This window comes from Chelmon rostratus, chromosome 6, assembly GCF_017976325.1.
Source record: "Chelmon rostratus isolate fCheRos1 chromosome 6, fCheRos1.pri, whole genome shotgun sequence".
Lineage (NCBI taxonomy): Eukaryota > Metazoa > Chordata > Actinopteri > Chaetodontiformes > Chaetodontidae > Chelmon > Chelmon rostratus.
Genome location: NC_055663.1, coordinates 21,388,624 through 21,405,449, shown reverse-complemented (window position 1 = coordinate 21,405,449; position 16,826 = coordinate 21,388,624). Strand labels below are relative to the sequence as shown.

Genomic DNA, 16,826 nt, shown 5'->3' with positions numbered 1-16,826 from the left:
CCACCAGTGATGTGTTTTCATCCCCATCTGTCCCCTGTTTGATAGGTAATGTCCAAGAGACACACATGCACGTCCTTAAAGGAACAGTTTGACATTTAGTGTAATAATTTTGTCGCTTTCTTGCTGAGATCAGAGGATCAATACCGCTCTCATTTTCGTCCAGCAAATACTAATATAGCCATAAGCTAGTTAGCTTAGCATAAAGGCTGGAAACAGCTGGCCTGGCTCTGTCTGAAGGTAATAAAAGCCACCTACCACCGTCTCTAAAGCTCAACATATTACATGTATTGTAAAAAATCATAACATAATCATCTCATAAAAAACCCAAATGTAAAAATGACAAATTGCTGTTCATGGGGGTTGTGTGCTGGACTGTTTCTTGGCCTGGGCTCTTGTTGTCACCATGGGGTTGCCATGCAGGCAACCAGCCAAGAAATAGTATATCTCCCAAAATGTTGAATTATTCCTTAAATTCACTGCAGGTGCCATTAAAGATTAACTGAAAGACAAAAAATACCTCACGCTGCTTGCCTGTTTCCAAATATCTAGGCCAGACTGCCAACGGCTCCACCAAAGACGGTCTTCGTCAGGTAAAGGTGAGAGTGCGAGCATCACTGTAGGTTAGATAATTAACAAATTAATTTTATGCACAGTGGTCACGGAGGGAAAAGGCTTCTGAAATGGGGCAGTAAGACCACAAAGAGCAACGTGAGGGAGCTGTTGAATGTAGGAAAGTGAGAGCATTTAATTTGCTAAATGTGTGCACAACATGAACTTAATGGCACAACCGGCATAAAAAAGGGTTGGAGTGGCGGCTCCTCATGGTTATAACACACTTCAAGAAAAAATGCAGGAAGTGACGTGATAAATGTCAGAACGGAGTACAATAGCGGGATGTTTACACTACTGGTAAAAAATAATGGACACATTATCCTCTTACATAATGAACATACATACATACATTACATAATGAATTCAACACATTTAACAGTATTGTCCATAAGGATGTAATTCAATGACAAATTTCAATGGAAGTTGGTGTAATGTTAGGCTGCACAAATTGTTCATTTAATTAATATGTATAAACCTAAATTTTGGTGCAGATCCACATGCAGGTTTGAACTTTTTTGCTACCATGAGCCAAATGAAATAAATCTTTTACATATTCTCTGTCTCCGTGTTTCAGATGTGTTCAGATCTGATCGAGATGCAGGTGAAGCAGCTATGCAGCCTCTGTGGAGGCACAGAGGCTGCATAGCTGCGCTGTCTGACTGCTCTAGTTTTTAGAATATAGCATTTGGCAGTTATCAAGGCAGCACAAACTGGACTGTTACAGGCATAGTTATACATACTGATCTTCAGAAATAAAATCTGCTCTCAAACAGCTGTTGTGTTGCAGTTTAAAGAAAGCCTGCCTGCAGTTTTGTCCATTTCTATCAAAGAAAATCAAAGCAATGGAAATGAAAAGTAAAAAATATGTCCAATATATACACTGTGAATGCCATTTCAGGTATGTAATGTTACACAGTACAATGTTTTGCATTTATTCCAGTATGATGAATGCCAGAGGCCAAAAAATATTGGCTGAGTTTGCCATTGAAATGTTTTATATACATTCATCATGACAAATGAATCCCTGTTTGCACCTGGTTTCCACATGAAAGAGAAAGGAGAACAATCTCAGATGGGATTATCTAATTGATACCATTTTTTTCATGTGAGCAACACCATCAACTACAGACTGCTGTAAAAACACATTTTCTCTCACCTGAACAAAGTGAGTTTGATGCATCATTTACCAAAAACTCAAGTTTAGAGTTAACAAATGACACTTCTAAAACAATTCATTTTCTCTCTATAATTCTATATGCATGTGTGTCTTTGGTGCTTATTTGATCTTACATGGACCTTTTTGTGCTTTAGGGTATTTTACATTTTAAAGTGGCATATAACATTCTCTTAAAATAATTTGGGTGTAAGATTTTAATAACCCTTAAAAATGCAGGAATAATTTTTTGGCCAAAACAAGAATATTATGATGAGTAAAGTGCGACTTTCAAATTGTAGAGATGTTTCTCTTTGACAACTCAAAACATTTCCAATAGATGAAAACGAGATGAAAATATTCATCTTGTTTATTTCCTCAGTTTTGTATAATTTCAAATATGTGGGTAAACATTTTTTCTTTAATTGCGTTTCCTTTGCAATAAGGGCAGGAAGCTAGCTCCTCTTTAAATTACTACAGACACCCTGAGAAGATAACCTGCTGCGAATGGCCAAACTCTATCCATCAATCAGATTGTCTTGACTGTGCTGTCATTGCTCATATGCTTGTGTATTTTAGCCGCTAATTACAGGGCGGGGGGAGTCTAGACCCATGTCAAACACTATCTGATTAAGGATGAAATCTGTTTTTCGCCTGTGGTCCTCACAATAGCTGGCATAGTTTCTGAGCATCCGTGGCATTTGTTGCCATTAAACAAGGTAAGTAGACTGTCTAGTTATAGCAACAAAGACTCTGAGATTAGCATCTGATCTGATTCCTCCCTTGGCCTCACTTGCACTCTGCAGAAAAGGCTGGTTTGTGTTCAAAGAGTGCCACCACTGCCCTCTTGTGGTAAAAGTAGGGTCACAACATGGTTGGGAAAACCAAAGTATTTATAGTCATGGCAATGTGAATCAGTACGACAACATAAAGAGCTTCACAACATACACGACATGCTCAACAAAGAGCTCGACTGTTGATCCAATGAATAAACTGTTCTCATTTTGCACTCAAAGAGATAAACATACAAGTATGACCGCCACATGAGCTCATAGTGTTTGACTGAGCAGCACCTGAGGAAACTGTACGCTTCATACATAAACTTGGATAACGTGCTATCACTTGCCACAGTCTCCTGAAGGCACACAATTTTAAACCAACTACATAAAAATGCTTTTTGGGAGCAGCTGTAAATCATCATAACTGCTCTGCCATATCAGTGTTTTTACATGTTGTACCACTTTTTGCAAGTCCATAAACTACAAATGATACATACCTCCCCAGACTGCTGAGCGTTTTCCAAAGCATACGTTTTCTTTTTATAAGACTTTGGGATTTTAACCCTCAAATCTTTCAGGCACTGTGAAATCAACTTGCCACAACATTTTATGCAGATGGGTATTCAAGCAAGGAGTTATTGGAATAGTATTTACATTAATGCAAGTACACTTCTGTCATAATGTCCATCAAACTAGCTATCTTTTACATTATTGATAGCAATGCTGAAACTGTACAAATAATTGATGTATTGCATTTATTATGCACTCTTGACTGTCATTTTAAAATACTGAGCTGCAGAGCTGTTCATGTAAACCTCCAGTACAGTATATCTGCAAAGATATACACTGCAACACTGCAAAGGAGGAATTGGTACTGTAGGTAATGATTTTCAGGCACCAACTGTTGCGATGATCATCATTGTGAATACATTAATATTCTGAATGTACTCTGATATATAAGTCCTGGCAGTTGAAAGGGAGACAGCGGTGGGTTGTTCAAACATATTGGAAATGTTAGTTAGTTGTACTTTAACCTTTTTATGCAAGAAGGTGCGCAATTCAATGATTTCCAGGGTTTTTTTTGGTGGCTAGTCAGACATTTCTGAGGTTGTGCTGGGCCAATCTGGACTCATGAACTAAATCCTGACTAATACCCTGAAAAGCAGTAAATGTCAATTCTAACATCTAAAAATATACATTACACTTTGAGAGATGGTTGGCAGTAAAGTATATTACCGTACATGTGATAAATGGGTAGGGTCCTCAAACATACAGTAGGTCTTAACTGACACTAACAGATGTCACAGAGGACGAGGGTCTAAGCTTAGACTGTATACTTGCATATCATTGCATGCAGTTATATCAAGCTATGAAACTTAACACAGAACGCCAAACATCCCTAATATTTATCCAGCTCTTTAACAGCTATGGGAAAGCTGCCAGGAGAAAAAAAGATGACACGTTTATAGTCTGTGGTATACTGCATGTCGCATCCTTGGCAGCGCTGCCTGGCATAAATTTTAAAGTCTTGAGTTAGAAACTTAAGACACTGAAATGATTTATCCAGGCGTATTCAGAGTCCTGTGCCTCATTGGTTCATTGGTATTAATATTAGTCACTCAAAATAAAAAAACACCCGTATATTTGACGGCCGTGGTAGGTAGACAGTGAGACTCTGAGGTGAAATATGGTTCTAAAACTAAAACGGAGGAGAGTGAAGGCTGCAGGGATTAAACTTGGCAGCAACACTATCGTATTCAAAAGGTCTGTCTGGCTAAGTCACAGCTTGATCCGAAATAACACTGAGCTCCTCTAAAATGTTCGTGTTGTTCACTTTGACGGCGTGCAAAGGAGAGGAGGATAGTCTCAGGCGAACATTTCACACCATGTCGTCAGATCACATCAGCATACTGATGACACAACAGCACAGTTTGTCATCAATTTAGTAAAGCAACAGATGACAGCTGATTTTTACCTGGCAGGTGTGAATGTGATGACCCTGTGAGAAAGTGTACAGTAGATGTTTTCCTGCCAGATATTAAAAAAATCTACCAACTAAAGTGTTCCACCTGCTTCTTCCTGCCATGGAAAGATCATTAAGTGCCCAAAAAATCCGCAGCCCATTTGCAAGAGGAGAGAGGCAAAGGAGGCGCTTGGTGAGTAAACAGATGGCGCTTTAATGCTTGAATGTGTCTAGAACACAAGCTGGATGGCTGTAGTTTCTGATTCATTTCATACTGTATTGCATCCAAAACAAAAGGCTCACAATGGATTCTCTATACACAGCATATGAAGTCTCTATTTATCTACAGTGGTGACATACAGACTGAAGTTGGCTCTTTGTTAAGGACTTGCAAATCTATCTGGTATATGTCACCTCACAGAATAAAATGTCAGACTGCTTCAGCCAAGACAAACAACTGTATGTGAGTATGTGGCACAGGAGGAAACGATTTAGAAACTAATACATATTTGATTTATGCACATATTTCAGGAAACTGTGTATATGTGGCCAGGAATACTGACAATTAACATTTCGTGCCAATTCAGTGTAATTATCATCTGAAAATATTTTCCTAAGACTGCAGTTTAAAAGAGGTATTAATTCAGGATGTAAAGACAGTGAGCAGCGATAGTACTATTGTATGGTTACAAATTTGCCAAAAATGGAAGAAGCTTAATCAGCCTTTTGTCCAAAACAGAGGAGGAATCGATAGTGTACAATAACACAGGTGTATTCAGGCATCGATACTATCGACTCACCCTTAATTTGCACCTTCTTCCGGTCTTGGGCTCAAGCATCTTGCTGTGTTCAAGTGATATCGGAGATATCGTAATTATGAACTTCTAACTTTTAAAAAGCGTTCACGTCGACGTCCAAGTCGCAATTACGACACTTCCGACATGGCACTGAAAAATACAAACAAAATTTGTCAGCAGAAGACCGCCGTTCAGTCTAAATAAACCCAAATTAATATGGTGTTATATTATCAATGCACATTATTCTCATCATCTCAAGACCACGCCTTTGGTTACAACGTTTAATTGAAATGGCAACAAAATCAAAAACTCATGAAAGTTTATATTTTAAATCTAAATGGCATGGGGTTTTTTTCCGCCTCAGCCCACCTACAATATCGTAGCTATGTAGTTAAGTGAACGTAACATATTTTGGCGGTGAGTTATGGGAAGCGCTGTTCGACTTGTAGGTTCACCAAAGTTGTCATAACACCCCGTACCTCGCCTCACCATACGGGTACACGCAGTGACTCAGCGCTCCCGCGCATGTCCACGCTCCTTGTAGTCCTTCGCATTCGGGCTGAAAAAGCAAACGGCTGTCGACCTCAACACGTGAATTGTGATTTAATATTTGTGTGGAGAAAGGTAACTTGAACATAACCTGACCTAGTCTTCAACGTGTCCAATTACTTTACACCTACACGCCGCCCTTTGCGCTAAGCTAACGTTATAGCTAAGGCAACTGTTAGCAAACGTTAGCGTTGAATAGATAAATTAGCATCTGTTCGAGCTAAGTTATCTTAATGTCAAGATCAGCTACTTAGCGTTTGGTTACTTGACGAAAAACTTTAATTCGTTTCTATTTTTTTTATTTACTATTTTCTGTCCCTGGATGTGTTAGCCAGCAGAGTTTAACGTTACTTCTAACCAACAGTCAATGCACAAGAAAATAATTGATTGTTAATAACGTTGTGCTCGGTGTCTGAGCTCCTGCCTTATTTTGTTCTTAGTGTGGCGAGCTAGCGTTAGCTAGCTACTTCAGCTGTTGTGCAGATATGCTTACTGCTGTGCGGAGCATGCTGTCTAAGCTGGTTTCTCCATTGTGGAGGGCAGCCCAGGTGGATGGAGAAGACATTTTCTCAGGTAAATGGAACATCATCACAGAGTAAAAGTTAGATAGCGTTCACATATCGTTCTATATTGCTAGTTGTATAAAACAACAATAGCAACACCGTGACAGATTTGAGGCCATGTTTTTGATCCAAATTTATTTTGCGGTTCAGACATGGAGGAAATTCGCCACCTGCAGGGCGGTGTGGTAACCCAGCTGTGCCTTGACTATGGCATGATAGACGATGCAGTCTACTTTACAAGTGGAGAGGTGTTGGGCGGGATGCAACTGAAAGAAGGCGACCAGGTGAACTGCATAGCGGTACGAGATGGTGCCCAAGGCGGATGGAAAGCTGTAAGGGTGAGACTCCTGTTCTTCACTCCAGGATGAATTCACAAACAACAGTTCACCTTGTGTCAACTAAGTTGTGTTTTTTGGGGGGTTTGGTGAAATAGGACTTACTATTTTGATGATTTTGATTTAATCTTGTCATTTAGGTAGAGAAGAGTGCAGATGCTTGGGAGGATGGAGGAGGAACCTCCACAGAAGATGAAAGTATGCAGCTGCACCCTCTCATTGGTACAGTCACATCATTTGATGGAGATGGTGGCTACATAAACCAGACCACATACTTCACACGCGACAGTCTCTGGGAAGGTACAGGTACTCAGTGTACATGACAAACTAAAATTGTGAAACGTCTTCACCCGAAGATGCTTTCCATAAACTTGCACTGTTGTCTTCACCCACAGTGGTCCATCAGTCCCAGAAGTGTTCAGCATTTCTGGCTAATTTAACAGCCATATATGTTTTTACAGTTTATGTTTGGTGAGCTCTCAAACAGAGAAAATTAGACAGACTTTAATTTAATAGCATCTAGCTGAAAGCTGATGTCAGTTTTCCTGCCTGTTGGCACACTTGTCTGTTTTCTCCACTTTTGTTAGGTTACGAGCCAATGAAAGGAGACTGGGTCCAGGCACAGTATTTTGTCAATCGTACCCAATGGACCACCCAGGCTCATTCTGTGGTCCCGTTACGCTTTTGCCGCCTAGACCAGGTAATTGCACCATTGAAGGTTTTTGGCTTCACCTACTGATTACAAGTTGGTCCCTTTTTAGTACTTCCAGTACTAAACACTTCACATTTTTAAAAGACATCACACTTGTTTGCTCTAAAGCGTTGATGCTTAAAAGCTAATTCATATCTGTCAAATCCAATTTGGTAATCTTAAAACCTTGTTTGGTAATAAATGTAATGACCTTTTTTATTCCCTGCGTCTCCAGGTGCATGTGACCAGCTTGTGTGGTAACAGTGGAGTGGTGGAGGACAGTGTGTTCTTTAGCCTGGACTCTCTACTGCTGCCTGCTCACTACCAGCCTCTGCCAGGGCATCTGGTCAACCTGGTCATGGTGGAGAGCAGTCAATCCCTCTACTGTTGGAGGGCCCTGTGTATGGCACCCTGCCATCAGAGGTATTAACCAAAGTGTTTGGACGATTATCTTTACAGAGCTGCAAATAACGATTATTTTCATTAGCAATTAATCTGCAAATGGCCTATGAAAAGTCAAAAAAATAGTGGAAAAGTGCGAGTCACTGTTTCCCAGAGGAAAGGTCACATCTTCCAATTTCTTGTTTAGATCAAAGGTCTGAAACCCAGAACTATTTGGATAGCTATAATATATCATAAACAAAAGTGGTAAATCCTGCCATTTGTGAAGCTGGAACCTGAGACTTAGTGTATATTTTCCGCATTTGTTCACATTTTATTTGGCTGATGCAGATCACTATTTAGATGGCTTTTATTTGTTATTTGTTGCAGTGTGAATGTTTCTGCTACACCTTTCCCAAAGGCTAACCTCCAGCACATTTTTGAAAACAAAGGGGGGCTGGATGTAACAGACTATGGACAGTTTGGAAATCTGTTGATTGGAGAGAAACGAAAGCTGGTGTTCTGGATACAGTGAGTGGCCAATGAAGCAAGAAAAATATTCACATTCTGAGTGTAAAACTAAATTAAAGCACTAGTCACTAAGTACTAAGTGTAACTCTTCTCACTAGCAGTTGTCATTTTCTATTCTTGCAACCTTTGTTAAAGTTCTTGGCACCATAGGCCTTTTGGTACAAATCTCTTTACTGTTTCCATCAGAAGCACAAGATACTGTATCTTCATCTGTCTCTCATAACAGAAACAAAGGATCACATGCCCAGAGATTGAAGTGCTGTGACTTTGCTGGCTGGGACTCAGAAGCACAGTTCACCCTGGTTAGTGTCAAAGGGCCCACACCACTGAGACAGAAACAACAGACTTTGCAAGAAAACTGCTCAGAGTCTGAAAACTGCTCTGAAAATTCAGAAAAACATGTCAGTGATGCAGAAGGGAAAGACAAAGAAAATGGTAAGGTGCCGAAGGAGACTACACATTCCCCTGGTGTAAGGAGAGAGGAAAAAGAGGTGGATATTGCACCAGGAGAGAGGCTCTCTGTTGCAGTAGCCTGTCAAGCAAAGTAAGTCATTTCTTAAAAACTCTTGCAGTGGCACTAGTTTTAATTGCAAGCAATTTGAGGAGTAATGGATCACACAGATGCATGTACAATGGAAAGTTTTTGACGTCACCCTTCACACCTTCTGGACCTGCTGCCTTGCCGTAGAAAATAAGCTTTATATATTGATGTGTCAAGGGTCTCTGTAGAACTCCTCTTAGTATGTTGTCTGTACAACTGAACTCCATATGGGAAATTCCTCAGGAACCTGGGAAGCTGTGCTGAGCTGCTGTTGCTGCACTTCTCCTCTTTCACCATTGGGAGGTGCCTGGAGGTCACTGTGGGCAGTGAAGAGGAGAACCTGCTGAAGCCCACCAAGCCCTACAGTCCCAGTGATGTGTACCTGGTCTCAACAGTGCCTACTCATGTGATCACTGTTTCTGCTCCAAGAGACACACCAAGGTATCAAAACAAGTGATTTCATGGCTGCTGGAAGAGCACCAAGCTTGAAATTAATTCCCTCCCTGTTTTACAGCAACAGTGATACTTGCCATTTAACTTTGTGCTCTGTTTGTACTCCTACATAACATTCGTAATGGATAGATCTTAATGAATATTGTCTTTTTGCAGTTGTCAGTGTCCCCAACATCCCCATGTTGTAGATGGAATAAAATAATTGGAGGAATGGATAAAAGATCAACGTAATGCTATTATTAAATATCAGTGTAACTATTAGTCTCATCGCTGTTGCAGCTATAAAAAAATATTTTTTTAATGTTTTAATTTGATGGACTTTTGTGTGCAATATTGTTATCTATCTAAAACGGATATTTTATCAAAAAAATAATGGTGTAAGTCATCCTTTGTTTGAGATTGACTTTTGCACCTGTAGGCTTACTAAACGACGGTTGCCAAACTTCGTACCTAAATACCCAGTGCCCCAGGCTCTGAGAGACTGTGTGGAGGCACAGAGCGACGTGCTGATAGTTCAGCCCCACCTCGGAGAGGTAAGCATGCCCATGATGAAGTTTACCTGGTCATGTAGACTAATGTAAGAAAAGTTGCAGATTAAGAGTTGGATTAGAGCTACCTGGACAATAAATGTGTTGATTAATGGTGTGTCGAAGCATTTTGGATAATGGATCAGAATTTTTTTTCACTTTATAAATGTATGCTTTCTGAGCATTTGAACTAATGAGCAAACCTCTGGGCCTCTGTATTTTTTCAGAAGATGCAGATTGCCATAAAATTGGCTCCAGTGGCTGCTATTCTGTGTCTTACCTCATCCTTTAATGTTCCCTGTCATGTCTTTGTCTTAAGAGAGTGATCAAAATGTCACAGTTTTCTTCTCTTGCTGTGTCTGTTTGCTCAGGTGCTGTCACCATTCAACATGCATTCACGTTTCTCAGCCCTTCTGTGGCTGGAAGAGCTGCAAGAGGAGAGGGAACTGAGAGAATTCACAATCATCGGGGCCCTTCTCAAGAAAGGAGCAGCCTACCTACACCTAGAGATTCTTGGGTTGGCTGAAGGCAGACCCTCTGTCCACATAGGTGAGGAACCTTGAGTGCCTTTCTTCATCATTGTTAAATTTTTGCAAAGATTCATGTCATGAGTTTTTTGCACAACACAAAAAGAGTATAAATTTGCTCTGCAGGTGACAGAATAGTATTGAGGAAACCACACAGTGACGGCATGGTAATGGAGTACGTTAGTTATGTCACAGAGGTACAGACATATTTGATTTGCTGAAACATCTTTTATGTTCTGCATAATCAAACATAACTTTGAATTCACATTTAATCTTTAATGCTCTGTCTTGGCTTGTCAGATCAATGATGAGGTTGTGAGTTTGAAAGTGAACTCAGAGTTTCAGCACAACTACCTCGGAGAGCCACTTGATGTGGAGTTCTCTTACAACAGGTTAGAAAAGACATTGCATTTGTAATTTAATTAATGCATTTATATTTCACTAAAGAAATAATGCCTCAAAATTGTAATGTGAATATTTTGACTACTTGTGTTGCCAGATTGACAATGAGACGGTGTCACAACGCACTTGACCAGACAAAAGAGTTTGGGGAAAGTAAGTTGAGGTTTTATTCAAATTGCTGTAAGTCTTTACAGTGTGTGCTTCCTGGAATTTTAAACATGATATAGAGGAAAGATTCTCACTTTCATACAGCTCAGCTAATCCTTACAGTCATGTGTAATCAAAAGCAGTCACATGCAAGAATGGAGCGAGGTTCACCACTTTGTGACACTTTGTAAGTAAGGATTACTAAATGAGCTCAAAACACATCATAAAACTGTTGTCTGTAAACACAGTTCATTTGCAAATGATTGCATTCTGTTTTATTTATTTTTATTTATGTTGTATACAGCGTTCCAGATTTCTAAATTCTATTAAATTTGGATATTAGATACAGTATAATAAAGGGAAAAACAAGTTGAATCCCTTCCTTATAAACATATGTTGTGGTAACCATCAAATTCTAGTAGAACTAGTAGGAAACTAGTAGAAAAAATAGTAGAAAAGAAAAGAAAGAGGGTGTTAACAGCAAACTAATGCACTACATTGAAAAACCATCCTTTAGTGGGTGGACACACAGTGACACTGTCAAGATATTTGCTCCAGAGGGTGCCGTTTGTTCCGTACGGCATCATTTTTGTTTGGCATAGTGAGAGAAAATGGAAATGCCTCCAGGGAATTTAATGTCACATTTTCCTTCTGCTTGCTCAGGTGCTTTGAATCATTTTGACAACCATAATAACCAGGCATGTTTTTTGACAGCTACACAGCTGTTTAAGAGACAAAATCACAATTTACATAATAACACATTTAATAAGCCTTGCTTTATTTTTGAATAAGACACTTCTATTTTTATTAGAAAAAATAGCTGCACACAAGCTTTCATGATGGTTAATTTTAAAAGTAGTCCAGTAAGATTCAGATTGCTGTCATTTTCTCATTGTTGCGCAGTTCTCTTTCCCTCTAGAGTGACTCATAAGACACCTCGGTGGACAGAAGAGTGGCTAGAGGAGACAGACCAAAAGAAAACAATGGAGGACAATGAGGTGAATGAAAGACAAATTCAAGACATTAATGTCATTAATCCTTGTTTTTATTAAATGTAATTGTGTCTGAATTATAGGCTGCAGCCATGGAAAATGGAAAGGTGTCAAACATTTCTGTTGACATGAAGTCAAAGGCCACACAGACTAAAGGTGCACTTATTAGATTTTGATTTGGTGCTAGCTTTGTCTGTACATATCAGATAACACTGAGAACATCAATGTATAATTGCTTCTAGATGGTAGTCTGCCATCCAAACCCGTCCTCTGCAAAGGGCAATTCTTCAACCCAGACCTGAATCCCCCTCAGAGAGAGGCAGTGAAGAGGATCCTGGCAGCAGAGTGTCGGCCCACTCCTTATGTGCTGTTTGGACCTCCAGGCACTGGAAAGACCATCACCCTCGTAGAGGCCATACTACAGGTACATATCCACAAGCGCACACAAATACACTTCGGAGGAGGTCCGTACAAATTCGATTTTGAAAAAACCCTTTAAAATTAATGACAATGTGTACGGATTTATTAGTTCCTAAATTTAAGACCTTGTGTTTTTGGCCTCAGTTATTAGACAAGTAACACAATGTGTTTTAAAGCCCATACATCCAAAATGTTTTTCAAAATACTGTATAAGTTGATAATATCTAAAAAGAAGTCATAGTGTTAATCAGGAAATAGAAAGAAACCCAAAAATATTGTTTGATTGAAAACTTTTCCGTAAAGTTAGGTAACTTCTGTGGTGTGAACATGTCTGCATTAGGTCTTATACCTACCAAGCTCACTCCCAACCCGGTCCCCTGCATGTGTGACTTCATAAAGTCTTTCCACCTCCAGGTTTACCACTTTCTGCCTGGTAGTCGGATACTCGTATGTGCTCCTTCCAACAGTGCTGCTGATCTCATCTGCATCCGGCTGCATCACAGTGGCTTCCTGCATGCTGCAAGTTTGGCCCGTGTCAATGCATCCTGTAGGCATGACGAGGTACCGCACAGTATCAGGGAAAAGAAATTTACAGTGTACTATTTTGGGCAACATTTAATATTTACAGTGTGTATTATTAAAAAGGAAAATATGCATTCTCCTGCTTGCAGTACGGTCTGTACAGATGCCATCACCATTTGCGACCATGTTAGGCAGTATGGTTGTCAGTAATCCTTTTAAATAATAGATGAGGTTGCGATAACCTGCTTTGTCTGCATCTACCTTTTAGTACATTGCTTTATCATCTAAAATGTACGTGCCATGTTGATGTGACTGTTTTATTCTTAGTCCATTCCAGAAGTGCTGAGACTGTACTCGAGAGCAGGAGAGGATATCCGTCATGCCTCTTTTCACAGGATTGTGGTCAGCACCTGCTCCAGCGCTGGCATGTTCCATAATATAGGAATACAGTAAGGCCTGGGCTAGAGTTAAATGTAGTTTGAGCAGCTTTTGTCCTTACTTTCGACTCACTTCACTAACTGTGCATTTGTTTTTCCTCAGAGTGGGACATTTTACCCATGTTTTTCTGGATGAAGCCGGCCAGGCTACAGAACCAGAGTCCCTGATCCCCATAAGCCTTGTATCAGAGAGAGATGGACAGGTCAGTATATAAGCTCATGCATTTACTACATAAAAGGTTCTGTCCAGCGCCACTGTAATTGGTAATTTTTACACTAGCTACATGATTTTTGTTTTGTTGTTTACCTCCGTTATTTGTTAACCATAATACTCAAAATTAATTGTATTTTATTGTCCTCACACTCAGATTTTTTCATGCTGCATGTATTTTCTGAGCTGTGCTTAGACTGCAGCATGTGTTTTCATCTTAACTGATTTCTCACTTATAATTTTTTATGGTTGGTTAATCAGGTAAACTGTTCTTTTGGGTGTTTTTTTTTTTTTTTTGGTTTATTTAAGGTAAAACTAATTAAAGCAGAAAACAGTGAGCCTCTGGGATGGTATTGAATTCTATTGCATTAGTGTAATTAAAAAAACATTTCTACCATTGATTAGTAATTACCTTTTCCCCCTTGGCTGCTTAGATAGTGTTGGCTGGAGACCCCCGTCAGTTAGGCCCACTAGTGAAGTCCAAGCTGGCCGCTGCCTTTGGCCTGGGAGTGTCTTTGTTGGAGAGGCTGATGGCCAACCCACTGTACTCCAGACAGGACCAGGGATACAACCCTAAGCTGGTTGGTGCTCTGCATCCGAAATCTATTTTGTTTTTCGTAATTTTGTAGTGTTCTGTGAAAGCAGGTATCACTCTGACATTCATGAAGATAATCAAAATATTTCACATGCTGTGTTACATGGCACCTGATGCTATGTGTAGCATATTTGCCTTTTATTTTGAAATCATTATGCATCAGTAGAAAGATGTTATTTTTGTGCTCTTGTTGAAACCAGTTAGTTGCCAGTTAAACAAAGTTGGCACAAATAACACCTTGGAGGGGGGTATTGGAGAATACTTTCATGCACTGCATATATAATAATTACAAAGCTGGTCTCTTACTACAGGTGACTAAGCTGATCTACAACTATCGATCTCATGAGGCCTTGCTCATGCTGCCCTCCAAGCTCTTCTACCAAGATGAACTGCGTTTTAAAGCTGCCAGGGCCATAGTAGACTCTCTCTGCCAGTGGAAAACCCTGCCCAAAAAAGGCTTCCCACTCATCTTCCATGGAGTTAGGGTGAGTGGTTTTTAGATGTATGTAAGGAATTGTTAGAAATATGGCTGCACTCTTGCAAGTTTTTTCTATTGTGGAATCTAATGAGGCCTATTTTTATCCCAAATTGTGTATCCGTAAACACTGAGTTACCAGTTTATTAGGTACATTTGAAAAAATCTAGTCCTTGTTACACTTCGGTTACTTTAAGCTAGTGGGATTTTCAGTGGCCATATTTATTTCAGGGATTTTGCTCTTCCAGGGCACAGAAATGAGGGAAGGTAACAACCCATCATGGTTCAACCCAGTGGAAGCTATACAGGTCATGCTCTACTGCTGCCAGCTGGCCAAGAAGCTCTACAACCCTGTGGATGCCTCTGACATTGGCATCATTGCTCCCTACAAGAAGCAAGTAAGGCTGCACAGTTAATCAGATGCATGTTTGTTTATTGTACTTTGTCGAAGTTAGGTTTCATAGCAGAGCTTTAAAGTGCTTCGTTTGCATGAGTGATCACCTTTCTTTTCCCATCTTAATGGAGAGGGAGGGGGAAGCTAAGTCATATTCAAGGAGTTTAAATGTCTTCTAAATGTTTAAGTGGCTTTGCATATTATAACTCAGTAGTGTCCTTCTTTTCTTATTAATCTCCAGTGTGAGAAGATTCGAGTGCTGCTGGGTAAGGTGGGCCTGTCTGACATCAAAGTGGGCTCTGTGGAGGAGTTCCAAGGACAAGAGTTCTTGGTCATCATTGTTTCTACGGTAGGCAGAAACAGAATTTAAATTAGAATTTACTTTCTTCTAAATGAGCGGCCCGTTGTTTGATTTTCAATCTTCTTTGTGTGTGTTAGTGTTGATTCTGTACAGCAGTACAGAACATCTTGGTGATTATGTGCAGCTATATCCATTTTTATGGCTCAGTCCAGACATGTACCAAATGTGAAGAGGATCTATTATTTACTTAATTGAGAGAGGTGAGACAGCCGGGTTTGACCTACACTGAAAGATGTCTTGTGATTCGAGAAATGTCTTTCTGGATCAGTTCAGCAGATACTGACCAAACTGAGATTGTTTTATAGTACCACCATGTGGTCAGTTAATGTAGTTTTTCTAGGGTGAGTTATTGAACCTATCTCTTCCAAGTTGAGGGCAGGTGTTGGAACCCTAAAAATATGTGTTTTTGTATCAGTATCACTCAAACATATGTCGAAGTCAGATTTTTTCTGTGTTTATCACCACTTGCATTCTGTATAATTCAGCAAGCGTTTGCAGAGTCTGATCAATCAAATGACTTCAGCTGTCTTCTGTAGCATCCCAGAATGTCTTATGTTTTGTTTTGTTTTTGTTGTCTTGAAACTAGATTTTTATAAGTGTACCTTGATGTCATATTTTTACAATAATGTCTCCACATATAAAGATGTGTTTTTTGTATGATTCAATAATTACAAAATTCCGCATTAATTATTTTATAAATAAATAAAAGCCCCAACATGGCACTTTTACTATAATAAAGACAACACATTATTTTTATTTTTTTCCTTATTCTTATATTTAAAAGCAGACATCGTAGTCTGTGGAGCACAACCATCAATAACATTCCCATAGTTCAGCAACTGTTTTGGCAGTTGCTCAGTTATTTTCATTCTCTTGTAATATAGGTGCGCTCTAATGAATCAACAACGAGCGATGATTTGCAGAGTGCACTCGGCTTTCTGGCCAATCCCAAACGCTTCAATGTGGCCATCACGCGTCCCAAAGCCCTCCTCATAATTGTTGGAAACCCCCACATTCTCATTAGGGTGAGTGACATAAAGCTATTTGATTTAAAATACTGGATACGTTTTTAAGTACTATAAACAACTTCATTTCTTTCCAGGAGCCATGCTTCAGGGCTCTACTGCAGTACTGTTTCATCAATGGGGCATATCTGGGTTGTGACCCCCCTCCCTCTCTAAGAGACTCTCAGACGTATGTAAACTGATCAGCCATCATATAGTCTTTATTCATTATGGATGTTTAGACTTATTAGGTAGAACTGCACAATCCAGTACAACTGCTCTGCCATATAGTCTACTTTTATGATCCCTATAATGTTCAGGTTGTTTGACAGTCATAGAGATGGTAATTAAATGATGTGTTTTAGCCATTTTAGGCCATGATGATGATGACAATGTTGTTGTTGTTGGCCAAGACTGCATTATATTCAGAGGTGTTTCTAATGTTGTGCCTCCCTCATGTATGG

General features: G+C 39.7%; 1 protein-coding gene across 1 annotated transcript; it reads left to right on the top strand.

Moving 5' to 3' along the window:
* Positions 1–6,568: 6,568 nt before the first annotated feature.
* mov10l1 (Mov10 like RISC complex RNA helicase 1) lies at positions 6,569–16,565 on the top strand. The gene is made up of 22 exons (XM_041938686.1): positions 6,569–6,754; positions 6,892–7,051; positions 7,339–7,451; positions 7,678–7,865; positions 9,139–9,336; positions 9,767–9,881; positions 10,247–10,424; positions 10,529–10,599; positions 10,703–10,794; positions 10,902–10,957; positions 11,855–11,979; positions 12,051–12,099; positions 12,186–12,367; positions 12,778–12,924; positions 13,213–13,334; positions 13,426–13,525; positions 13,968–14,114; positions 14,440–14,613; positions 14,852–15,001; positions 15,239–15,346; positions 16,243–16,383; positions 16,461–16,565. The coding sequence occupies exons 1-22, from the start codon at positions 6,569–6,571 to the stop codon at positions 16,563–16,565; spliced, it is 2,907 nt and encodes a 968-aa protein (XP_041794620.1).
* The last annotated feature ends 261 nt before the right edge of the window (positions 16,566–16,826 follow it).